At 34.5% G+C, this 26316-nt stretch overlaps 2 protein-coding genes across 4 annotated transcripts; one reads left to right on the top strand and one right to left on the bottom strand.

Moving 5' to 3' along the window:
• The first annotated feature begins 975 nt into the window (after nt 1–975).
• On the top strand, nt 976–3786 carry LOC127107629 (myosin-binding protein 3). 2 transcript variants are annotated; one of them, XM_051044928.1, is made up of 3 exons: nt 976–2012; nt 2196–3358; nt 3554–3786. In XM_051044928.1, exons 1-3 carry the CDS (start codon nt 1346–1348, stop codon nt 3611–3613), a joined length of 1890 nt encoding a protein of 629 aa, XP_050900885.1. In that variant the 5' UTR covers nt 976–1345; the 3' UTR covers nt 3614–3786. The 2 variants fall into 2 exon arrangements, with proteins under 2 accessions (XP_050900885.1, XP_050900883.1); XM_051044926.1 differs by having other exon boundaries at nt 976–2024.
• Nucleotides 3787–19927: 16141 nt separating this feature from the next.
• LOC127107628 (root phototropism protein 3) lies at nt 19928–21913 on the bottom strand. Of its 2 annotated transcripts, XM_051044925.1 has the most exons (3): nt 21088–21913; nt 20313–20868; nt 19928–20208 (listed from the first exon to the last, which is right to left on the bottom strand). In XM_051044925.1, the coding sequence occupies exons 1-3, from the start codon at nt 21883–21885 to the stop codon at nt 20201–20203; spliced, it is 1362 nt and encodes a 453-aa protein (XP_050900882.1). In that variant the 5' UTR covers nt 21886–21913; the 3' UTR covers nt 19928–20200. The 2 variants fall into 2 exon arrangements, with proteins under 2 accessions (XP_050900882.1, XP_050900881.1); XM_051044924.1 differs by having other exon boundaries at nt 19928–20868.
• Nucleotides 21914–26316: the final 4403 nt, after the last annotated feature.

Genomic DNA, 26316 nt, shown 5'->3' with positions numbered 1-26316 from the left:
TAACATGTCACGCCAGTTTTTGTTAAATCAAATAAACGACAGAAAATCTAAAAAATCATTTTTTATAAAAAAAATTCATAGAAATTAAAATTAGATTTTAAATTATTTAAAATGACAAAAAACATATTTAACCTAAAATTTATAAAAAAAAATGTTCTTGGTGGCAATATGTTTTTTCTAACTAATATAAGTGTAGAAATTAATTAATTGATTTGCATGGACTTTTGGATTAAAACATTTTCACAACTTTTAGATTAAAACTTGCATGGACTTTTAGATTAAAACATATTTTTTGATTCACTAAACTACTTTCTATTTTAAACTTAAAACAATTTTTATTTCTATTATATTTTTATATGGTAATGTTATCTTGTGCTCTAAGATATAAGTTAAGAATTAAATAAAATAATATCTTATTGAAAATTGTATATTAATTTTAATAAAAATATAAAATTATTTTTTAAATTATTTTTTTCAATACAAATACTTTATAAATAGATTTTTCATCTTATATGTTACAAGTTAGCATTATCTATTTTATATTAATAAATATATTTTTAAATTTAAATATTTTTCACAAAATTTTATATGATGACATGTATAAGTGACAAATAGTTAAAAATGAATACATTAAAAATGTAATTATGTGAGTGAGAGAAAAGTTAAATTTAAAATAAAACAACCAATTTTGTGAATGAGAAAAGATAAAATGTCAAAAATACATTAAATTTAATAAATTAATAATATACTTTTCTTAAATTTATTTATATATAAAATTCATCAAATTTTTTGGATCTCAAATATAAATAAAGTCACTATTATTTTCTCTCTAACCATTATTCCAAAAGTGAATACCATTTTCTATAATAAGTGTATAGTTATAACATAAATTTAATATATATATATATATATATATATATATATATATATATATATATATATATATATATATATATATAAAAATGATGAGTGTGTTGTGAGGGGGGATATAGCTTTAATAACACATGTCATGATGTGAATCTGAATATTCGTCTATATACACAATCATTTCATTTCCATCATCATCACTGTTACTCTTCGTGTCTTGTTAATATCTTTTCTTTCTGGGTTTTTCATCTCACCCCTTTCCTTCAACAAACCATGGTATTCACTTTTTGTTGTATTTTCTTTTTCTTCTACAACTTGTTCTATTACTTACTTTGATCTAAATATTTGATTTTTCCTTTTTGGTATTCATGATTTTGTGATAATAACATGTTTGGAACTAAAAAGATTAGTTTTTTCTTGTTGGGTCTTGTGTCTTTTTTTGTTCTTTCTCTTTAATTCATTGTTGAGACTTTAGAGTATGCAGGTTGAGCTTATGAAAATGGCTTTAGAGGAAACTGATTCATGGAGTTTAGGAGGAATAATTGGATCCTTTATTGACCTTTTTGTAGCTTATGTATTACTATGTGGATCCACTTTTGCTTTCTTTGTTGCCAAATTTCTTAGGTTTTTTGGATTTTATCTTCCTTGTCCTTGCAAAGGGATTTTAGGTTATAGAAATAGCTATCTTTGTTTTCATATGTTATTGTTTGAATGGCCTTTAAGGAAGATATGTTCCATTCAAGTAATGGCGTTGAAGAGGTTTCCATTTGATTTGGTTTGGGTGAAGAAAGATCATTCTTTAAACAATATCAATGAGAACAAAATGGTTGTTAATGTTGATGAGAAAACATGTGGTAATAATGATAATAGGATTGTTGAATTAGAAGATGAGAGTTTGAGTTCGAGTCCACGTTTGCGAGAAATTGGGTATGATGTTAAAGGAAAGGGGGTTTTGAGTTTGAAACGTAGGTCAGGGTTTCGGCGTAGGAAGAGGAGTGGTTATGATTGTGGAAAAATCGATTCGGTTATTCGTCGTCATAGTTTCCAGTCTGATGTTACATTCACTTCCACGCCTTGTGATGGAAGCAGCGGTATGATTAAAGATAGATCCAGTCAGAGCTCAAATTCTGCGTCAGGCAAAGAAGGTAGTTTGCATTGTAAGTGAGAAATCTTCAACATAGTTATCGTTCTTTCTTTCGATGATTTTGATTAAATTCTTGTATTGTCCATCATATGAATTTGCCGTCTTCGTATATATGCTATAGTATACTAGCTCGGTAGTTCCCGTATAAATTTAACTTCCTTAATTTTTCCATCGTGTTATTTAGGCGATGACTATGACCGGACGAGCCATGATTTGGACGAAAAAACATGTCACAGTTATGAATTCAATACATCAATAATTGAAAGTCCGGGACAGGGAATATATTCATCGACTTTGGAGCACTACTCGAGTGCTACTACAAGAGATAATATTCATGTTGTTGGAAATGAAGACAGCCGTATCAAGATGTATGAAAACGCGCTTGAAGAAGAGAAAGCTGCTTACGCTGCTCTTTATCTAGAGTTAGAGAAGGAGAGAGCTGCAGCTGCTACTGCTGCGGATGAAGCCATGGCTATGATATTGCGTCTGCAAGAGGAGAAAGCTTTGATGGAAATGGAGATGAGACAATACGATAGGTTAATTGAAGAAAGAGTTGCTTATGATGAAGAAGAGATGAGTATTATGCAAGAGATTCTGATAAGAAGGGAAAAGGAGAATCTCTTTCTGGAAAAGGAACTCGAAAGGTATAGGCAAATGTGTTTGACAGGAAATTGTGAGTCGAAATCTAAGTCGGCGGATGTACGGCTTAATGAATGGAAACAACAGTCACCACTTTCGTTTGAAATATATGATGATCCACCGCAGACAGAAAGTGCCGTATCAAATGTTAAGAGAGATTTTACCGATACGGAACATGGACAAGAGCTGGAGAAGAACAGTAGACACAAGGATCAAGCGTGCGATGATCTGCATAGCTCTTTCGATGATACCGAGTCCGATGTTCTTGACGTCCATGTTATTGATGACAACATCGAACATAAGGAAAAGGAAATTGAAAATTCAAGCAGCTCTTCATGTAGTACTACTCTTTCAGACAAACCGATGAATACACGTCTTGAACACGCAAGTTGTTCAGATGCTGACTCAAAATGCAAATCTATGCCTTTCGACACTGAAAGTGATTCTCCGTATTTGGTTCATAATGAAAAGTTAAGGATTGACAATGAGATTGAAGTTCTTGGAGAAAGGTTGAGGACAGTGAAGCATGAAAAAGAGAAATTGACTTTGTTTACAGACAAAGGCGAAAACGAAAAAGGTCAGTTGAAGCTTTTGGATGAGATAGCATCCCGTCTTCAACAGATTAAACAATTAAGGAAGCCTGCACGCGACGCATCCTTGCCCCCTAAGCCTGCGCGTGGTGCATCCTTGCCCCCTTCATGGACTCAGGTATAACTTCAAACTTGTTTTTTGCTTAATAATCTATGTAGTACCAACACCTTAGATTGAAGGTGGTTTTGATATTTGACATCAAGACATGATTACATTCAATTACTTCCATTTTCTTGAATTATTATCGTGTCTGTGTTGGTATTGTGTCTGATGTTCATATCTTAAATGATCGATTTTTCTTCTTCTTTTCAGGTGAGCGAGAGGAAGAGGCGCAGCCAAAGTGTGACTTTGGAGACTTGTGAAAGCTCCTAAATCATGTAGAGTTTGTTAATTGACATGAGGTTTCATAGCCAAGCATCCTTGTAAACTTGTAAATGCTATGTGAAATACCTCTTGTTGCCACTAGAATTCAGCAGTACTTCCCTTTATCTTGTTGTATGCTTGAGAACTTATAGTTTCTGTAAATAAATAAATGTTATGTGTCATCATGGTTGACTAGTCTCAGTTTGTTGCTTTTGCCTTTTTGTTGAAAAGCATGGAAGACATGATAGGTGTTCAACAACACCCCACCCACCAACACGAGCTGTGTTATTTTAACAACATATTGAGACTACTTTTCTGTTATAGATCAAAACTGAGCCTATAAATTTGGTCTTTTATTTACTATAATCATTATTATAAACAAAAGAATAAATTATAAACTCGATTCTTTTATATGTGAAAAATACATAATCTTATTGTTTGTCTTTAATTTATTTGTCCAACATAAGAATGTAGAATTAAAATTATCTAAAATTATTTAAAGACATTATATTGAAAATATATTATAAAATTTCTTTTCTTTAATATTTATAATTAAAAAATAATTGCAATAAAAATAAAAATAAGGTCTATAAATTTTATGAAAATAATATGTATCAAACTTAATAAATAATTGTTTTGGTTTTCATGTCTTTTTAGTAGTTAACTTTGATTTAGATATTCAATTTTAAGTTAAAAATGTGTATTTATACTTAGTGTTAAATAAAATTAAAAATTTATTTGCAATTATTATCAAATAAAATTTTATTAGTTTTATACAATTTATATTTATTTTGTTAAATTTTAGACTTAATTTTTTTAAATAGTTATTTTAACTTAATTAATGAGATTGTAAAAATTTAACTGATTTTATTATTGATATAAATTAAAATATGAGTGTTCTTTTTTTAGATATTATTTTCAATATTTTTATTATACTCTCTATGATTATTATTAAAAAAAAAGAGTAAAATATAGTTCTCTTTGAAAAAAATTATATATTCTCATAAGTGAGAAATCAAGAATCTTGTTATTTGTCTTTAGTTTCTAATCTAGTATTATATAAAAAATAAAATAGTAAAGTATACAGACACGCTAAAACGTTGTGACATATTTAATTATATTTTAAAATTAACTAAAAATGATTTATCTTTGAAATTGTGTAAGATCTACGATTAGATTAAAAATATTTATTTTAAGTGGTATTTTTACTGTTATAATTTCAGAAAAAGGAAAATTTAGTTAATGGTGTTTGAATTTCCACATCTATTATAATATATTTTTGAAATTCGAGATAATTAGTTGATGTAACTTTTATGATGTTAGAATATTTTGTTAAAAAATGAATATGAAATTTATTTTCTTAAAAATACTTTTAAAAAATAAGGGTAAATTATTTTAATGAGTTGAATCCCAAGTAAATCATCAATATGAAGGTGAGAAAAACAAGAAAGGGGGGGTTTGAATTGTTTGGAAAAATAAGCGCTTTTTCAAAATGAAAACCACACAATGATTTTATACTGGTTCGCTTATAACACAAAGCTACTCCAGTCCACCCGGCCGAGGTGATTTCGCCTTCAACAAGGACTTAATCCACTAATCTTGAAAGATTACAAACAACGTCTAAGAGAAAGATCTCTTAGTCCTCTCAAGTATACAGACTACACAGAGTCACTTGAGGAAATAAACAAACAATAGATAAAAGATTTATGTAATCTAGTGTGCTTCTAAGATAAGCAAGTATTACAATAGTAAGAACAAAGTGATTCACGTTATAAGCAAAAGCTTCGTGAAGATTTAGAGAGCAAGAGTGTTTTCTTGAGCGTTGATGTTTCAGTATAATTTTTCCTTGTATGTGTTTTTTTTGCTGAATGTTGATTTGCAGTCCTTTATATAGATCAGTGAGGTAGTAGTTGAAACTGGTGGATATTAAAATGAATTTACGCCATCACTTAAATAGCTTCTGCAGGATAACTTTCTCTCCTTGAAATGACTACTTACCACATATAGTATCTTCTTTATTGAAATTGGAGATTAACGTCTCTTTCTGTATTAGGAAAACCATTTGCAAACCTTTACTTGACTTTAACGTTACTCTTTCATAATTAGCAATTCCATGATCAGAGTCTTCGTGTATCTGAGAATCTTGGAGTCTTGCTTCTGATGTTGATCTCTTTTGGATTCTGATGGATTCTTCAGATAGCGCTGATAAGTTCTGGAGTTTAGAGATAGCGTTGATCAGAGTCAGAACTTCTAGAGCTTACTTCTTGTTCAAATGCTTCTGATACTTTGCTGTTTTGCTCAGAGTTAGACTTTCTTGAACGTGTTTCTACTTCAGATGCTTCTTATCTTCTGATAATTTGTATCTGATCTGGTTCTGTATCTGATGACATCATCAGATTTCTTCCTTCTTTCTTTAGAACCCTGCACACTTAGAAACTTTTCGTTAGGGTGCCATTTTTGGTTTCATCCTTTGTTATCATCAAAATCAAGGAATCTGTTGTAGAACAATTTTTGTTCTTACAATCTCCCCCTTTTTGATGATGACAAAACAATCTTAATTAGCAGATGAAACATGAATAATATCAGATCAGATAGATAAGAGCTCCCCCTGAGATAGTGCTAGGGAGTTCAGAAGTTCTTACCAGAGCTTCTAAGTAAAGAGGTTTCTTGATACCTTCTGCAATTTCTTAAGTCCAGGTTAGATAAATTTATTTTTAAGAAAAAATATGTTGCAGAATGCTTAAGGTATTTAGACAATATTTTCATCAGAGTTATTAATGACTTCTCCCCCTTTTTGTCAGAATCAAAAAGACATAGCAAAAAATAAGGAATTCAAGAAAAAAACATTGTATTCAGATAAAAGCACAAAGGCAACAAGAACAGGAAAACATCAGAATCAGAGAAAGCAAACAAAACAACAGGCAAACAAAATAAATCCTAAGTGCCTAGGGGTTCGGAGGCGGAGGCATTCTCTGAAGCAACATAGCCAGCATGTTCTGAATGTTGTCGTTGACAGTGTCTTGCTTATCCATTCTGGCACGGAGTTCATTCTGATCTTGCTTAAGTTCTTTCAGCGTCTGGAGAACCATAGGGATAACAGAAGAAGAAGACTCCCCCTGAGTCAGAGCCTGCTGTGCTTCAGCAGCAGCCAGCGCTTCAGCTTCAGCAGCAGCTTGTGCTTCAGCTTCCTTTATCCTTAGAACTTCAGCTTCTCTTGCTCTTTCTTCCTCCAGCCTTCTAGCCTCTTCTTCAGCTTCTCTTTCTAATCTCTCTTCTTCCAGCCTTCTGGCTTCAGCTTCTCTTGCAAGTCTTTCCTGAAGTCTTGCCTCAGCATCTCTGATGTAGCCATTTCTGACTTGTTCAGAGATGTTCTTCAGTCTAAAAGCCTCAGAGGTCATCCAGCCAATGACTCTGTTCCAGTGTGTCCTTACAGAGTCAGGATCATCACTGACTTCAGAGTTAGTGGTCAGAGACTTGACCTTTTGTACTGAAGCCCATGCGACCAGCATGATGGCTTCCTCAAGGGTAGGTATAGAAAGGTCAGGTTCAGAGGTATGAGGTGGAGATGTTGGAGGGCTGAGATTTAATGTGAGAGGTTCAGATTCTGCTTCAGGTTGAGGTTCAGATCTTTGGGGTGAAGCGTAAAGAGGGTTTAAGTCTAATGGTTCAGTTTCAGCTTCAGGTTCAGGAGGGATGATATCAGAGGTGTGGAGGTCAGAGGGTTGAGTTTCAGAGGGTTGGTCTTCAGAAGTAATGTTGGTTGTTTATTCTGGTGGAGGTGAAGTTGCTTCAGATTGTGTTTGTGTTGGTTGTTGTGAAGCAAGGTTTTGAGCCTGAATTTGGGCTAAGGTTGGAGAGTCAGGGTCAGAGTATTCTTGGTCAGAGGAGATTTGAAGGTATGGGGGTGATTCTGGTTCTGAAGATGATGAAGAGGAAGTGCTTTGGTTCATTTGTTCAGGTTCAGAAGGAGGTATGAATGTATGGGCGATATTTAAAATTGGTGAAGGTTGTGAGGTTCTGGTTGTAGAAGGTGGGATTTCAGAGGTTGTATAAATGGGTGGTGTTGGGAGAGGGTTAGAGGAAGGAGTAGAGGAAACCATCAGAGGTTCAGAGGAAATAGGAGGAACAGACGTACCAGTAGAAATTTGCAGAGGAGCTGGAGATCTGCTTCCAGAAGATTCTCCAAGTCTTGCCTTCTTTGCCTGTGATGTTATCTTCTTCTCAGAGAGACCTCTCTTGTATCTGACGAAGTCTTCTTCTGAATCTAGACAATCGTCGAGGCTGAAGTCAGAGATGTCAACACCTTCATCCAGCAGACGATTAAGATAGATAGCAACCGCATCTCTGGGTTCATTCTTGTAGAACCTAGCAAGACCATGAGGCAGCTTCCTCTGATCTTTCAAGGAATCCCAGGATGTGTCCAGCGTGGGTCTGACTTGAATCTTCTTTATTATTCCCATACTCTTGAGATTTCTGGCGTTCAGAGGCTTCCCAATATCTATTGCCAGATCTTGCATCAGCTTGGCCTTCTCCAGATGATCTACCAGCCCATTCTCGATGAAAACATCAGATAACAATCTTCCCAGAGGGATGTAGGATCTGGGCTTCATGTTGTTTCTGGTCTCCCTGACAGAGTCTCTTAGATATCTGAAGAGTAGTGCAGGAAGACAGATCTTCACACCCTTGTGAATGCAATACAGAATGCACTTCTGATCTGCATTGATGTAATCAGAGGAGTTAGATGCTGGGCGGTGGTGAATAGTTCCCAGAATGATCTTGAGCCACACTCTGAGGTTCTGATGCATCTCTTTGTTCTTTGAAGGATTTCCTTCAGTGTTGGGTTTGAAGATGGTTGGATTGATTACTTCAGCAACGCGCCTTGATCTTGGGTTGATGTTGTAAATCCTTTTTCCTCCATCTTTCTCCATGTTCAACAAAGAAGCAATTGACTCTTCAGTAATTACTATCTTTACCCCCAAAACATAGGAGACGATGAAATGGTCATCAGCATCTGCAAATCTCCAGAACTCCTTGATGAGAAGTGGGTAAACAGGGCCATAGAGCCTTTGGAAGTAGTTTCCCCAACCTTGTTGACGAAGTTCTTCAGTAAGATCAACTCCATTTCTTCTCAAGTTGTCAAAGTCCACCAGTGTTTCACATAACACATCCAATCCCTCAAAGGGAGTTGCTAGGTTGATGTGAGGTAAACGATCAAGGATATGGGGTTCTTTGTAAACTGGGGTGATGGAGACTCCTGTAACAGTTGGAGTTGGAATGCTTGAAGTTTGAGCAGTTGAGCTTGATTCCATTTGTTAAGAAAAGTTAAAAACTTCTTGTTGTTGAGCATCCATAGTTGAAGAAGAAGATGAAGAGTTTGCAGAAATGCTTCAGAGAGGTTTAGGGTTTTAGAGAGGGTTTGAGAGTGAGTGAGAGTGATAAGTGTGTGAAAAGTGAGAAAAGTGTTTAAATACCCTAAGTTAAAACACATGCAAAATGACACACAATATTGCGTTAGCACAAAGCTCAAGTAAGCACGCTTGGGGGAGAAATGATTAAGGCTAATTAATGAATGTCTAATCCCAACAGTACGCACACTGCTCGAGGAGATCTCAAACGTTTCACCTTTGATCTTCTTCTGGACAGCTGTCTAGAAGTTCTAGGGTTAGACGCTAAGTGCTCCACGTGTTGATATATCTGATCTTCAGGAATACCAAAGGATTGGTTCCTGGAGATTTCTAACTCAGATATCTTCTTAACTTGGTAGAAGTATCTGAGTCAGAGGTAGAAACACATTTGTTTATGCCAGAGTCTCATTTTACATTTTCAGAGCCACACTTCATTCTGGACAATTTTGAATGTTCAGATTTTCTAAGATAAAAAGAAATCTATCTTCAGCTAGAGGCTTAGTAAAGATATCTGCCCATTGATGATCTGTATCAATGAACTTCAATGTTACTATCCCTTTCTGAACATAGTCTCTAATAAAATGATGTTTTATTTCAATGTGTTTAGCTCTGGAATGTAGAATGGGATTCTTACTTAGACAAATGACAGCAGTATTATCACAGAATATAGGAATGTTACTCTCAAAAATTTGCAGATCTTTTAACTGATGCTTCATCCAGAGCATCTGAGTTTTGCACAGTGATGCTGAGATATATTCTGCTTCTGCAGTTGATAGAGCGATAGTTGACTGTCTTTTGCTAGCCCAGGAGATTAGATTGTTTCCCAGAAGCTGGCAATTTCCAGATGTGCTTTTTCGTTCTAGTCTATCTCCTGCATAATCTGCATCACAGTAACCAGAAAGTCTATACTCTGATGTTTTCTTATACATCAGGCCCAGGTTAGGAGTTCTTTTCAGATACTTAAGAATTCTCTTAACTGCTGTTAAATGAGATTCTCTAGGATCTGATTGGAATTTGGCACAGAGACAGACACTAAAGAGAATATCAGGACGAGTAGCAGTCAGATAGAGAAGAGAGCCTATCATACCTCGATAGAGCTTCTGACAAACCTTTGAGCTTACTTCTTCTTTTTCAAGAATGCATGTTAGATGCATTGGAGTTTTTGCAGAGTTGCAGTTAGCCATGTCAAATTTCTTCAGAACATCTTTAATATATTTGCTTTGATGAACATATGTAACTTCTGAAGTTTGGTTAATTTGAATTCCCAGAAAGAACTTTAGTTCTTGCATTAGACTCATTTCAAATTCTGCCTGCATTAACTTAGAGAATTCTTGACAAACAGAGGCGTTAACTGAACCAAAAATAATGTCATCAACGTATATCTGGCATATCATGAGATCATTGTTAAGGTTCTTACAGAAAAGTGTGGAGTCAACTTTCCCTCTGATAAAATTGTGTTCCAGAAGAAAATTGCTTAAACGTTCATACCAAGCTCTGGGAGCTTGTTTAAGTCCATATAAAGATTTTTTAAGTTTAAAAACATGTTCTGGAAAGTTTGGATTTTCAAAACCTGGAGGTTGGTTGACATACACTTCTTCTGATATATAACCATTAAGGAATGCACTCTTGACATCCATTTGATATAATTTAATAGAATGGTTAATAGCAAAAGATACAAGAAGACGAATAGATTCTAACCTTGCGACTGGAGCAAAAGTTTCATTATAATCAATACCTTCTTGTTGACTATAACCTTGAGCTACCAGTCGAGCTTTGTTTCTGACGACTTCTCCTTTCTCATTCAGCTTGTTTCTGAATACCCATCTGGTTCCAATAACGTGAGTGCCTCTGGGCTTTGGAACAAGATCCCAGACATCATTCTTTGTGAATTGATCTAATTCTTCTTGCATGGCTGAAACCCAGTCGTTATCTTGAAGTGCTTCATCACAGGACATAGGCTCAATCAGAGACACTAGTCCCAGAGGAGTATCTTCAGAGGTTCTGAAGGTAGATCTGGTTCTGACAGGTTCGTCCTTGTTTCCCAGAATCAAATCTTCAGATACGTTGATACTACTTTTAACTTTCTTTGGGATTTTTGGGGTTTTAATTTCTTCAGAGTTCTGAGTGACAGTTGCTTCTGGAGCTTTATCAGAACCTGCAAGGGTGATTTCTAAATCTGCAAAATCTTCAACTAGCTTTGACTTTTCAGGGTCAAGCTTATCATCAAATCTGACATGAATTGATTCTTCCACAATTTTGGTTTCTGTGTTGTATACTCTGTAGCCTTTAGAGCGTTTTGAGTATCCTAACATAATACCTTTCTGTGCTTTGGAATCAAACTTGTTCAGATGTTCTTTAGTGTTTAAAATAAAGCAAGAACATCCAAAAGGATGAAAATATGAAATGTTTGGTTTTCTTCCTTTACACAGTTCATAGGGAGTCTTTTCCAGAATGGGTCTTATAGAGATTCTATTCTGAATGTAACACGTTGTATTTACAGCTTCTGCTCAAAAATGCTTTGCCACATTAGTTTCATTGATCATGGTTCTAGCCATCTCTTGGAGTGTCCTATTCTTCCTCTCTACAACTCCATTTTGTTGTGGAGTTCTAGGGCAGGAGAAATCATGGGATATTCCATTAGAGTCAAATAATTCTTCAAAATCTTTGTTTTCAAATTCTCCACCATGATCACTTCTAACTCTAATAATTTTAGAGTCAAATTCTTTTTTCACTTTGGAGCAGAAACTAGTGAATACAGAGTGAGACTCACTCTTGTGCTTTAGGAATTTCACCCATGTCCAGCGACTGTAATCATCAACAATGACTAGTCCATACTTCTTTCCATTGACTGATGCTGTTTTCACAGAACCAAATAAGTCAATGTGGAGAAGTTCCAGAGGCTTAGAGGTAGAAACAACATTTTTCTTTTTAAAAGATGTTTTAGAAATTTTTCCTTTCTGACATGCTTCACACAGAGCATCTGAAGAAAACTTCAGTTTAGGTAGGCCTCTGACTAACTCAAGTTTGTTTAGCTGAGAAAGTTTCCTCATGCTAATGTGGCCCAAGCGTCTATGCCATACCCATTGCTCTTTATGAACAGATATCAGACATTTAACATTTTGTTCTTGTGTGTGTGTATAGTGATATGAAAATGGAGATTTAAGTTGGTCACTAGAAGAAGTTTTAACTTCCTTAGGATCATACCCAATTCCCTTTTTATTGTTCTGACTGACTCCATAAATCATGGATGCCATAATACTCCTACCTATTCCATTTTTCAGAAATTCTTGAAAGGCTTCTTCGTATTTATAAATTATTGCATTTGAAGTTTGTGGAGTTTGAGATAACGCTTCTTCTAATTCTAAGCTTTTTCTTTTTGCTCCATCTCTTTCTAATGTTAACAATCTGATTGTATCTTCTCGTGCTAGAATTGTCATCTCAAGCTTGCCACATTCTTCAAATTTTGCTTTAAGACAGCCTTTTATGTTTTTAAGCTTTTGTTTTAATTTCTGATATGAGCTAAGAGTTTCTGACAAGCATGATTCTAGATCAGATCGAGAGAGTTCAGAGAATACCTCTTCAGATTCTTCATCTGAGCTGCTCCTGGATGTGGTAGCCATAAGTGCCACGTTGGCCTTTTCATCAGAGTCAGATTCTGATGACCCAGATTCACTATTATCCCAGGTAGCCATTAATCCTTTCTTTGTTCTGAAGGTATTTTTCTTGAAACTTTCTTTTCTAGGATTGTCTTTCTTTAGCTTGGGGCATTCATTCCTGTAGTGACCTGTTTCTTTACATTCATAACAAGTAATATCTTTGTTAGTTTTACCTTTTGAGGTTGATTCTGATCGATCCCCTCTGGGTCTTGATCTTCTGAAGTTGTTGTTCCTCTTTTTCCAGAGTTGTTTAACTCTTCTGGTCAGGAGGGACAATTCTTCTTCATCATCAGAATCTTCTGGTTCAGAGTCATCAGTATCTTCAGTTTCTGCCTGGAGAGCTTTGGTTCTGTCAGGTTTGCGTCTTTCATATCTGGACTTTAATGCTACGGACTTGTTCCTTTTCTGAGGCTCATCTTCCTCTAGTTCTATCTCATGGCTTCTGAGGGAACTGACAAGTTCTTCAAGACTTATATTGTTTAGATCCTTTGACAGCTTCAGAGCAGTAACCATGGGTCTCCATTTCTTTGGCAGACTTCTGACTATCTTTTTGACATGGTCTGCAGTTGTGTATCCTTTGTCTAGAACCTTGAGACCTGCAATTAGAGTTTGGAATCTAGAGAACATTGCCTCTATGGCTTCATCATCTTCCATTTTGAAGGCTTCATATTTCTGGATAAGCGCCAGAGCCTTTGTCTCTTTGACTTGAGAGTTTCCTTCATGAGTCATCCTTAGAGAGTCAAGTATGTCTTTGGCTGTTTCTCTGTTGGTGATCTTTTCATACTCGTTGTAAGATATAACATTTAGGAGTATGGTTCTGGCCTTGTGATGATTCTTGAAAACTCGTTTCTGATCATCTGACATCTTACTTCTGGGAACTTCAGCTCCATCCTCTGTGACAGGAGGTTTGTATCCATCTGTGACAATGTCCCAGAGATCAGTATCATAGCCTAGAAAGAAACTTTCAATTCTATCTTTCCAGTAATCGAATTTCTCTCCATCAAAGACAGGAGGCTTAGCATTGTAACTATCCTTTTCATTTGTGTGGGCCATAGTTTTTCTCTTTCTGGATCTCTCTACACTGTTAAGTGTTTGATTAGAAAATCAATAACAGAGCCGGAGCTCTGATACCAATTGAAGGTGAGAAAAACAAGAAAGGGGGGGTTTGAATTGTTTGGAAAAATAAGCGCTTTTTCAAAATGAAAACCACACAATGATTTTATACTGGTTCGCTTATAACACAAAGCTACTCCAGTCCACCCGGCCGAGGTGATTTCGCCTTCAACAAGGACTTAATCCACTAATCTTGAAAGATTACAAACAACGTCTAAGAGAAAGATCTCTTAGTCCTCTCAAGTATACAGACTACACGGAGTCACTTGAGGAAATAAACAAACAATAGATAAAAGATTTATGTAATCTAGAGTGCTTCTAAGATAAGCAAGTATTACAATAGTAAGAACAAAGTGATTCACGTTATAAGCAAAAGCTTCGTGAAGATTTAGAGAGCAAGAGTGTTTTCTTGAGCGTTGATGTTTCAGTATAATTTTTCCTTGTATGTGTTTTTTTTGCTGAATGTTGATTTGCAGTCCTTTATATAGATCAGTGAGGTAGTAGTTGAAACTGGTGGATATTAAAATGAATTTACGCCATCACTTAAATAGCTTCTGCAGGATAACTTTCTCTCCTTGAAATGACTACTTACCACATATAGTATCTTCTTTATTGAAATTGGAGATTAACGTCTCTTTCTGTATTAGGAAAACCATTTGCAAACCTTTACTTGACTTTAACGTTACTCTTTCATAATTAGCAATTCCATGATCAGAGTCTTCGTGTATCTGAGAATCTTGGAGTCTTGCTTCTGATGTTGATCTCTTTTGGATTCTGATGGATTCTTCAGATAGCGCTGATAAGTTCTGGAGTTTAGAGATAGCGTTGATCAGAGTCAGAACTTCTAGAGCTTACTTCTTGTTCAGATGCTTCTGATACTTTGCTGTTTTGCTCAGAGTTAGACTTTCTTGAACGTGTTTCTACTTCAGATGCTTCTTATCTTCTGATAATTTGTATCTGATCTGGTTCTGTATCTGATGACATCATCAGATTTCTTCCTTCTTTCTTTAGAACCCTGCACACTTAGAAACTTTTCGTTAGGGTGCCATTTTTGGTTTCATCCTTTGTTATCATCAAAATCAAGGAATCTGTTGTAGAACAATTTTTGTTCTTACACAATATTCAAGTATTCATATATCTATTATATCTTTTTAATTTTTTTGCAAATGTGATATTAAAATCAAACATTAAAATCAACCACCAAATACTATAAATGGAATGATGAAAAGTACCATGCTATTTAATATTTTAAGATTGAAAAAAAATAAAATTATTTTAAAGATACAATATTAAAAAAATATAATAAAGTTAATAATTATCTCAAGACAAATATAAACATTGTTCTATAAATTTATTAAAAAAATATATTTATCTAAGTTATTAAATAATTATTAGGCTAATATATTTTGGACTATAACTATTTTTAGATTAAAAATAGTTATTTTAAGTGATATTTTTTATGCTTTCAAAGAAAACTATGGAATGATTTATGAAGTAGAAATATAAGCAATGTGTCGTGATATAATCTCATGCTTCAAATTTAATATATATATATATATATATATATATATATATATATATATATATATATATATATATATATATATATATTAAAGAGAAACGAATGTAAAGACAATGAATACGATCAATCTTTGCTAATGCAGTTCGATCAATAATAATATCTCTGCGACTATAGAGAAATTATAATTCTATTTATTTCTCTCTAATGAGTTAGGGTTATACTGTTACAAGCAAAATATATAATAATACTAAGGCTCAATTTACAATAATACTTTTGAAGCCCCCATATCCTCAGTTACACATACCTATAATAATTTCTACAATATGAGTCATACTAAACAATTCCCATAATAATATTCATAATATGAGTCATAATCAACAATACCCATAATAATCTTCATAATACGCGTCATACTCGAAAATATTCACCTTGACAAATATCAAACTCCTATGAAGATTTTCTACAAGAGGATCACATTCTGCCAATTTGGAAGGTACACCTTCGGCTTAACACTATGAAACATATAACAAGTTCAAGCAATGTCTGAACTTGTCACTGATGATTTGCTTGGTCAACATATCAAGTGCATTATCTGAAGTATGAACCTTTTCATGTAATATCTATCGAGATGCAAGTAACTCTCTGATCTTGTGAAACGTCACATCTATATGTTTGGTCTTGACATGTTACACCTGATTGTTTGTCAAATAAAAGACACTCTAAGTATCTGAATGCAACTGAACTCCACTTTGCTCAACACCAAATTCTCTCACCAATCTTGTAAGTCATAAAGGCCTCTTTAACAACTTCGCTTGCCACCTTGTATTCAATTTCAGTTGTCGACGTGGCAACTATAGATTGAACTGATAATTTCCAACAAATAGGTTCATACTCTTGCTAAAGTAAAAACATAACATATTCAAGATGTCATATCATCAGCATAGTCTGAATCAACATACTACAATCGAAGGATCACCCTGTTTACTACTAAACATGATACCATGCCCCATTGTCGCACCGCGAAAACTACAGAGTCGCCACCGGATTTTATTTATTCTAAAGAAAAGGGAAAATAGAGATAAAACCCCAAAATAATGGTCTTCACAACCAAGAGCGAATTTGAGAGTCGATTATGTAAGGGGAAAGTATTAGCACACCTCTCATTCGTTGTACTCAACGGGAACCACCATGCTTGTTCTTCGTGCGTATGGATGTTGTTATCTGAAACCTACTTGCTATTGGTTAATAGAGAAAAAAATAAGTTTTAAACTAGTGTGATCGCCAAGGATTCGAACCCTTGTGCCTACGTATCCTCATTCCTGTAACAAGAAAATTAGAACTCCGTAGTTTAGAGTACAAAGCATAGTGTGACAGTAAGGCTGTTATAAGCATTGCGAAAAATCCAGTCTAGCATGATAGAACAGATCACGTGGAAATTGATAGACATTTCATTAAGGAGAAAATTGACCTGGAAATTATAAGTATCGATCATGTTCCATCACACCAGTAGATAGCAGACATTCTTACCAAAGCCCTTCCGAGGAACATATATGAGAATATCAGATCAAATTTGGGTATGATAGATATCTACCACCCAGATTAAGAGGGAGTGTTTGAAGATCAATAATGAATCTGTTGTACAGATTATGTTTTGTACATATCATAACAACTCATATAACTTTATGTAAATTAATTAGTTGTTTGTTTTATCTTTATCACATTTAATTTTTATCATTTATAGAAATGATTATTCCCCTAATTTCTAGGCTAAATTAGCTCTTCCCTCTCAGCCCTATGTACTATATTATCTTATGTATTATCAAGCAAAATATGAAATATAAAGACATATTTCTATAGTAACCATAAAGCGTGTGGTGAATTAGTTTTTTTTTTAATTATTATTTTACAGATGTTCTTTGTTTTTATTTTTTTGAAAATACGATAATAAACTTAGAACAAAAAATGCAAAAAATAAATAAATAGCATAAATATAAAATATATAAGAGATTTATCCTATTTTCTCTTATCAATCAATGGTACATCTAGTCCCTTCACACCTTGAATAATTTTCCACTAGGTTAGATCTATGTACAAGCCTCACACCAAGATCTCTCTTACAATCTTCTAATATAAACACCAACTCTATGGTGGAATTTGAATCTCCCCAAATCAAAGAAACTTTTTCTCAAAACACCAAATAGTACGGGGGACTTTGAATTACACCAATCCAAAGAATCTTTTTTAACAAACTTATCACCACAAACTTGGTGATTAAGTTACAACACAAACACTTTAAGTGATATTGAATAAAGTTGATTTTTGACTTGATTCAAAGTATAAAAATTTATTTTTATCTTTCTCAAAATTACAATTCAAACTAATGTACATTGAGTGCTCAAAATATGATATGAAACTTTTGAATGATTTAAAAGTTATGCACAAAGTTTCATGACAAAGATTTTTGAACACTTAGAAAAAAATGTTTAAATATATGAAAAGATTTATAAAAGAGTTAAATCTGAATTTTTGAAGTGTACATCTTCCATACACCATGAACCATTGTTTTGAAACGATGCACAAGTTTAAAAACAATTCATGAAGCATTGTTATGAAAAGATGTAAAAGTTTGAAAAACATTCCATGAAACATTGCAATGTGTTAGAAACATTTTGAACATGAAAATATGCATTGCTTCAGGTTGGTATTCGAATACCAAAATGTGGTAATCAAATACCACTTCAAAAACCTTTAAAAATTCCAAATTTGAAAGTTGATATTCTGATACCATATATAGTATTCGAATACTAGTCTTTTAAAAGTGAAAAATCTGTAAAAAAATTCAACTGGTAATCGGATAGCATATATGATATTCGAATACCATCAACAATTGACATACAATTGACTTTTTAATGAATGACTTTATGCATTTGAATGCAATATGTTTAGGAAGATTATAAATAAAATTTGATACATATTTCTAAGCATTCAATGTGATATAATGTGAATTGTAATGTACCTTTAATCATGATTATTTACTTGGTTCTTCACTTGGATATCTTCATCATTAATAATCCTTTGAAATTCCACTTTTATTATTTATCTTCTTTGATAACCTTTTGTCCTCATCAAAACTAAACTAAGATAAATGATAAACATATCCTTCACAATTGTGTTGTCAATATCATGTCGTGGGGAAGATTAACTATCTTTCGTGCTTGCACCATCAAAAACAATTTTTTCAACTATGTCTGACTGATTTAAATTTGGATGGATGGGTACACCCATCAGTTTTAATTGTTGCATCATAAAAGCAACAACAACGCAATGCATAAATTTAAATACACAAACAATAATAACACACAACACACTTTTTTAAACCATACTCATGCTGACCTCAATCATATCCCAAGTATACTTCTCCCGCATATCCTCGGTTAACTTCTCCCGCTCCTCCTCAGTCAACCTCTCTCGTTCCTCCTGATGCACCCTCTCCCGCTCCTCTTGGATCAACCTCTCCTGCACCTCTTGGATCAACCTTTCCCGCTCCTCGTAATGCACCATCTCAGGTTTCTCTTGAGTCACTCTCTTCTGCTCCTCCTCAATCAACTTCTCCCGCTCATTTTCTAATGCTTCTTGTATCCTCTCACTCACCCTTTGATCAATTATATCTTCAATTTCTTTCTTGCGCATTAATGTTCATCCTATGTCAAGTAGATGTAAAACAGGCAAGTCTAAATCGAATGTCTACATGGTTCACACTGAACCTACCATGTTTAAACATGCTATGACCAGTCCTGAATGGTTTACATGCAACAACCACCAGCCTTTACTAAAGCCAATTCACAGTTTGTTTGCAAATTCAACAAAGTCATTTATGACCTGAAGCAAGCTCAACGTGCATGGTTTGAGAAATTTCACTAATCTCTCATTCAATTTGCTTTTTCCTCGAAAGGTGTGATCATTCCATATTTATGTATAATCACAACAATATTACACTTTATGTACCTGTTTAGTAAATGTCATTCTAATCATAGGGTCCTCCTCTAAACTTATTCATGACCTTACTAACAAGATTGATCTGAAGTTTACTCTCAAATAACTTAGGGTTTCTCGATATTTCCTTAGCGTTGAAGTGCATAGTCAACTTGGTGAATTATTACTGCTTACACAAACCAAATACATTTATGACTTGTTCAACAAAGTAACTATGATTGGATCCAAAGATATCCACACTCCTACTATGAGTACTTGGAAGTTGAGAAAACATGGCTCTTATGTTCTTTCAGATCATGTTTCGGTGTATTCATAACCGACGCAGATCTATTTTTGCACCAAAGTTAATAGTTTTTGAACCACCTTAAAAAATATTGTATTGGTACGGACTCTTGATCGATGTTATAAAGCTACATAAATTTATTGTCCAAAAGAAAAAGATGAAACTGAGGCAATAAATATGAATCTATATCTCATCATTGCACAGCAGTTGCACCTTGTGCAATGCCATTAGGGGATTCTCATTCTGGTCCCCTCTCTATGTAGTGTATCTCTTAACTTGGCTTTTACATATGTCACAAGATGAATTTACCATCATAATACTATATCATGTGAACTTTGATTCACTCCAACATAAGCCATTGAATTTCTTGGATTCATTCTCATAATTCATATTCCAAATACAACACTTTTGCATCTTACTCCTCACAACACTAACATCAACAAACAAACTTATTAACTACATTAACTTCATTAATCAATTTCTTTAATATAATAAAACACAAACTATAAACTAATTCAATCATGCCATGCATCCTTCTCTTTTTAAATGACCGTCTGCAACCTGATCGCAATATAGAGATTTCGCTCGTAATTCGTAACTCCACTCACTCGCACACATTTGTCCTCAATTTCCTGCAATATCAAGTATCGCGACTCAATCATAACTCTAACCGCAATTCAAAACCGTAATCATTTTCAAGACAAAGATTTCCTCCACCTATTAGGAGTTGTCCTACCTTTGACATTAACCAACCTAGTTTTCATATCAGAACTAGCAGCCGGTGCAGGTGTCTGTCCTCCAAACTCAACCTGACCATCACCACATCCTCTTCTTCCTTCCACAACACTCTCTCCTTTCACAAAACCACTCACACCAAACCTCTTACTCCATTTAAAAAACCCTTTCTTCTTCTCAACCATTCTCTCCATCTGAATTTGCATTGCATTGCACTGATTCTGCAGCCTATGAACATCTTCCCTCAGTTTCTTTATCTCGACGTGTTGAGCATTCATTTCGCGCTTCGATAAACACCTTGCCGTTGGAACTGCTTCTAGTCCAAATCCATTTGTGGGACTTCTGGTTATACTCATTATGGACCCACTCCAATCAATGTTGTGACTGTTGTTGTGTCTGTTGAACTTTGTTTGTTCAGAAAGAAGGACTTGAATTACTGCTCTCACCGGGAACCGTTCGTTTTGCGCCGCATGAAGTGATGCCTCTTGTGTTAGTTTCCTGCAATCTATTAGTCTGCATAGGCCTTTTCTTTCTTGCTTTGACACACTTGGATGTGCCTGTTACAAAAAAAAAAACATAATTAGTATATTCCGATCGATCTCAAGCCCGCACGCCACTTTGGCTACCAGGTATTGTCCGTTTTGAGTGTCTGAACCTCTCACGGTTTTGTCCTTTGAAAAAGGCTTCACGTTAGATTGAAGAGTATGGGTGTTATATACTGCACGGACATGAAACACTGCAACATAAATTGAAAGTTCGAAGATAAAAAAACATACTTTTAGGTAAGTATCAATGGCTCTATACAAACCATCATCAGTATTTCTAGCATGATTTGGAAGAATAGCAGCAAGAGTAACAAACTCATTCAAACTCAAATTAGCATCCACAGCAGCTTCAGCAAGATAAGAATCAACCAACTTAGCAACTTTAACCAAAGCAGCACCACTTTTAGCACCTTCATTATCCAAACTAACAAACCTCTTAACAAGCCTAATCACAAGTTCAAAATCCAAAAGTGTTCCACAAGTGTGACTAAAAGAAGGTATAACAAGTTCTTTCAGACAAGCTTGATCTAACTGCCATGAAATTCTCTTCTCAAGCTCTTGTCTATAGCTTCCATCAACACCAACCATGTTAGCAGTTCTTAATAGCCTGAGTAAGAAGTTACATGGAATTGAATCTTTCTCTGGTGGTAGAACATTAACTAAGGTTTCTACAAAGAACCTTTTCTTCATCCATAAAGCTGTTATACTCTCGGGTGACGACGATGTATCTTCAAATTGTGTTAGACCCTTTTCAGCTAAGTCAGGTAGCCATTTGGAGGCATAGTGTGTGATAATGGAACCGATTAAATCGGCACGAACGCCTTTTGCTTTGATTCCAGAAAGTGTTTTCACAAAGTAATCCATGTCTAGAATGCACGCGTCGTCAAACCAGCATTCTGAGGTGAAATTTGATGGTGATTTTGGTTGGAAATTGGATTGCTCTATGTAGGATTGGTTCTTCATTTCTGTTAGAAGCTCAAATAATGTAGTGGAACAACTAGGTTGTGTTGTAGTATCTGTCTTTGACATGTTTGCACTATAAAGTATGTTAAAAAAAGTTACGTATTTATATCAGTTAATTACCATGCACCAGTGTAAAAAGTTTTTTCACATTTTTACAATTATATTTCACTATGGAGAGAGATATTTGATGATGTATTTTAGAAAATACTATAACAAAGTGACATCATGATGAAATATATGGTTGGTCCTAACTCATTTTTATAAAACTGGTTCGTAGGATGAAAATTATTCATACTTATAAATACATGTTCATACTATATATTGTCCGATTTGAGGCTCTTTAACATCCCATCTCATGTTCGGGACTAGACATCTGAAGTTTGGAAATAAATGATGAGTGTCTCGATAGGAGAAACTGATAGCAGATGATCCAACAGATTTTACACGAGACTCTAGATACCATTAAAAAATATGGTTGACTTTAAGTCAACCCTATAAAACCGCGGCTTATACTTACATGTTCAAGCTATATATTATCCAATGAGAGAAATGTTAGTAGTTTTGTTAGGAAGATGAAGACAAGAAGGAAGAGGGTGGATAAGGTATTTTGTTGAGAAAGGAATGAGACCACTCATAATAAGGCCATTTATTCTTTCTCCTATGACAGAGAAGATATCCTATTTTGTTGATATCTTTCTATGCAGGCACAAAATTCATTATTGCACCCTCAAACTTGAAAGGAACATGAAACAGACACCTTTGTTCTTTCCCCATCTCATGCATGTGTTGAGTAAGAAATTTGGATTTTATTCTATTTATATTTGCAAATTACTATAATAAGGAATCCAATAAGGATAATAAGCAAACGGACAGTGAAAATTTGTTTGATTTGTTTATAGGACAATGCTATATATATTAGTGAGATGGGGTATGTGAGTTTTGTTTGGAAGAAAATGAAGGCCTACAACACTCTCATGATGATGGAAGCTACAACTGGACACAAGAAAGAATAAACTTTTTCTCTCAATATAATTGTTACCTTCGAAGGATGTTTTTGGTTAATTTTTACTATAACGTCACTCTATTTTATTTATGTTTCTATAACGTGACTCCATTTTTTTTTTACCATTTTTTCTTCTCATAACCGCATAATGATTGAATTTAATGGTGTGTATGTTAATATCAGTTTGTTTGATAATTTTCATGTCCAGCGTGAGTCTTATTTCAGGGTTTTTCTTTTTCGGTTTGCAGATGATAGGTTAGTTTTGGATGGAAAAAATTGGACTAACATATGAGCTGTTAAGGTGTTATTGTTGTTTCTTGAATTTTTGTCTAGAATTAAAGTGAATTTTCACAAGATTTTGGTGATTGGGGTAAATGTGAATAGTGATAGATTTTAAAATAATCGGATAAATTATAATATTATTAAATAATCAAGAACAATAAGAACAGTGTATATGATAGAATTGAGAGACGGTCATCGAAATAGTGAATATGAGAAGATTACTATTCCCATTGCCGTCTAGAGTCTTCAGAATATGATAATTGTCTAATGGTGTCGAAGTTGCATTGCATTCCTCCATCTCAAATATTTTGAGTATCTCACTTGTATATCTTCTTTGGTACAATATCAATCCTTTACTACTATTGTAGAATTCGATGCCGAGGAAATATGAAATGTTTCCTAAGTCAGACATTTCGAATTCCTTGCTTATGTCACTTTTGAAATCTTCAGTCTCCTTCTTGCAACTATCTGTTATCAACAGGTCATCAACATATAGACATAGTATAAGTAGTTCACTCCCGTTTCTCCTAACATATACTTCAGTCAGTTGTGCACTTTATAAACTCTTTCTCTCTTAGAAAGCCATTTATCTTCTTATTACAAGCTCTTGGAGCTTGTTTGAGTCCATACATGGCTTTATGAGACTTGTATACATTGCATTCTTGGCCTTGCTTCACAAAATCAATTGGTTGTGTTACATAAACTTCTTCATCTAATGGGTCATTCAGAAATTCCTATTTCACATCCATTTGACAAATATACCAGTTTTTCATGTTTGTTAGGCCAACAACCAACCTGATTATTTTGATCCTAACAACTAGTGTAAAAACTTCATCAAAGTCGATTCCTTCTCTTTGAAGAAATTCTTTGGCTTCAAGTATTGCTTTGTGTCTGGTTACTTCTCCTTTTGGATTTAGCTTCACTTTGTAAACCCACTTTACATCAATTGCCTTTTTACCTTGTGGTAATTCGACTAGTGACCAGGTTTTGTTTACTCCTATTGACTTCAACTCCTCTATCGTGGCTTGCATCCACTTCGAGTCCTTCATGCCTCAGTTACATGCTCAATATATGCATAGAAAACATAATGTATCATCTCACATTCATCATTTACCACATCATCCGATGTGATCACACATTCCTGCAACCTTGCATGCATATTTCTTGTCGTTTAAGGTTTGCTTGTGCCTGCTTTAACTCCACATCCTTCTAGTCGAATTCCACTATCAACTTCACTAGTTGGTTCATCACGAAGAATTCTCACTGACTCTGACATTGTCATTCCAATCCCACTTCTTCAGCTCATCTATGATCATATCTCTACTGGTCACAACTTGCTTGTTTAAGGGATCGAACAATTTGCATCCACCAGTCGAGTGATATCCTATCAGGATCATCTAGCTCAACTTGTCATCAAGTTTCCTTCTCAATCAAGCACATGTCTATGTATTATGGATCTAAACACTTTCATATGACTTAAGCTAGGCTTGACACCAGAACAACATTTTTTTGGTGTGATTCCTTCTAGCTTCTTCATTGGACATCTGTTTAAGATGTATGTTGCAGTCGACGCAACTTTACCCCATAACTCATTTGGTAAATGCTTATCTTTTAACATACTTTTTACCATATTCATGATGGTCATGTTCTTCCTTTTAGTAGTATCATTTTTTGTGGAGTTAAGGTGACACCACCACGTGCACAATCCCTTCTCTTTCACATAATGAATCGAGGTCTCTTGACACATATTCTCTAGCATCATCAATCCTTAAAGTCTTGATCTTGTGGACACTTTGTGTTTCCGCCATAGCCTTGAACTTGGTGAATACCTCAATCACTTCAAGAGCAGTGATGTCAATTTGTATTTGTTACCTTCAATCCAATCCACCAAGATAGGACCACACACATCAAAGTATATCACTTCAAGAGCAGTGATGTCAATTTGTATTTGTTAACAGGTATCCCCGTGAGGATTATTTGTTTGGAGCTCCGTAGTCGTAGATTTTCCCCCATAGGGACAGGGATGGAGGTAAAAATCCCCCCGATGACTTTTTTGGGCGGGGACCGGGAAAGTATCCTCTGCCACGCGGATTCTCCGACTCCGGCCATATTATTTAACTTTTATATATAATATATTATATATAATATATAATTATATAATTTTGAATGTCTTTTAATAAAAAAAATAGTTAATATATTAGAAAATGAAGAGTCATTAGTAGATCGCGTTATTTTATTTTTCATTGTATAATATATTGTTTCACTACCAGGTATCCAACCCTAAAAGTGCACCCATTACATACAGTGTACACACCCTCTCCTCTTCTTCTTTTCTCAACTCTCTGTCTCTTCCATTCTTCATCCCTTTTGTTCTCATCATCATCATCACAACAACCATTCTTCTTTGTTCGTATTGCTTATGATAATTACTCTTCTACTTTACTATACTTCAATTAGTAATATTTTTTCATTCAATTAATAAATTAATGGTTATGTTTTTTTTGTAGCTGCAAATTCTTTTGAATTTTTTTTTGTTATTGATGCAAGAAGTGCTTCTATTTTTTAAATAAGAAAGATGCAAAACATATGTTAAAAAAAAAATAATGAAATACTAGTATCATTGTTTTGATAAAAATTATAGTTTTTTTTAAAGATTTGATCTATGTGGATCTCTCATACACCGCGGGGATATTTGGAGATGGGGGAAATATTCCCCCGTGGAGGGGATCGATGACGGGGATGGGGAAAACATTGGGGGGCGGGGCGGAGAGCGGGGAAGTATCCTTCGCACATTTCTTACCCCATTGACATCCTTATTCAAGAGCGGCTTGTTATTTTCCTCCTGCATCCTTGTTAAATCTCTTCTTGTGTTTCTTGGCTTACGCACATCATTACATACTTTATTTGGAATGTGTATCTCTCTTGAAACCATGTTCTTCCTCTTCAAGTTGTTGATATCTTTGAAATTAAGATGACCAAGTCTGTAGTGCCATAGTCGTTCATCCCTGCTAGCTCCATTTGTCAAACACTTGTGCTCCATCACATCGAGTTCAATCTTGAAGGTTTTGTTATGAGACATAGGTTCCTTCAAGATTAACTTCCCACCTGAGTCGAGTACTCTCATCATCTTATCTTTGATTAATATTTTGTAATTCTTCTTGATCAGTTTACCTATGCTAAGCAAATTGCTTTTCATGTCTAGTATGTAGAAT

Source organism: Lathyrus oleraceus, chromosome 7 (genome assembly GCF_024323335.1).
Source record: "Lathyrus oleraceus cultivar Zhongwan6 chromosome 7, CAAS_Psat_ZW6_1.0, whole genome shotgun sequence".
NCBI lineage: Eukaryota > Viridiplantae > Streptophyta > Magnoliopsida > Fabales > Fabaceae > Lathyrus > Lathyrus oleraceus.
This window is presented reverse-complemented; position numbering and strand designations above follow the sequence as displayed.

What these genes read in the sequence shown, in the direction of transcription:
- LOC127107629 (XM_051044926.1), top strand. Translation starts at nt 1,346, where the DNA reads ATGCAGGTTGAGCTTATGAAAATGGCTTTAGAGGAAACTGATTCATGG. An exon ending in CAAAGAAGGTAGTTTGCATT is followed by an intron (nt 2,025 to 2,195) that starts GTAAGTGAGAAA and finishes CGTGTTATTTAG; the next exon opens with GCGATGACTATGACCGGACG. An exon ending in TGCCCCCTTCATGGACTCAG is followed by an intron (nt 3,359 to 3,553) that starts GTATAACTTCAA and finishes TCTTCTTTTCAG; the next exon opens with GTGAGCGAGAGGAAGAGGCG.
- LOC127107628 (XM_051044924.1), bottom strand. Translation starts at nt 21,885, where the DNA reads ATGTCAAAGACAGATACTACAACACAACCTAGTTGTTCCACTACATTA. An exon ending in CCATTGATACTTACCTAAAA is followed by an intron (nt 20,869 to 21,087) that starts GTATGTTTTTTT and finishes TTTTTGTAACAG; the next exon opens with GCACATCCAAGTGTGTCAAA.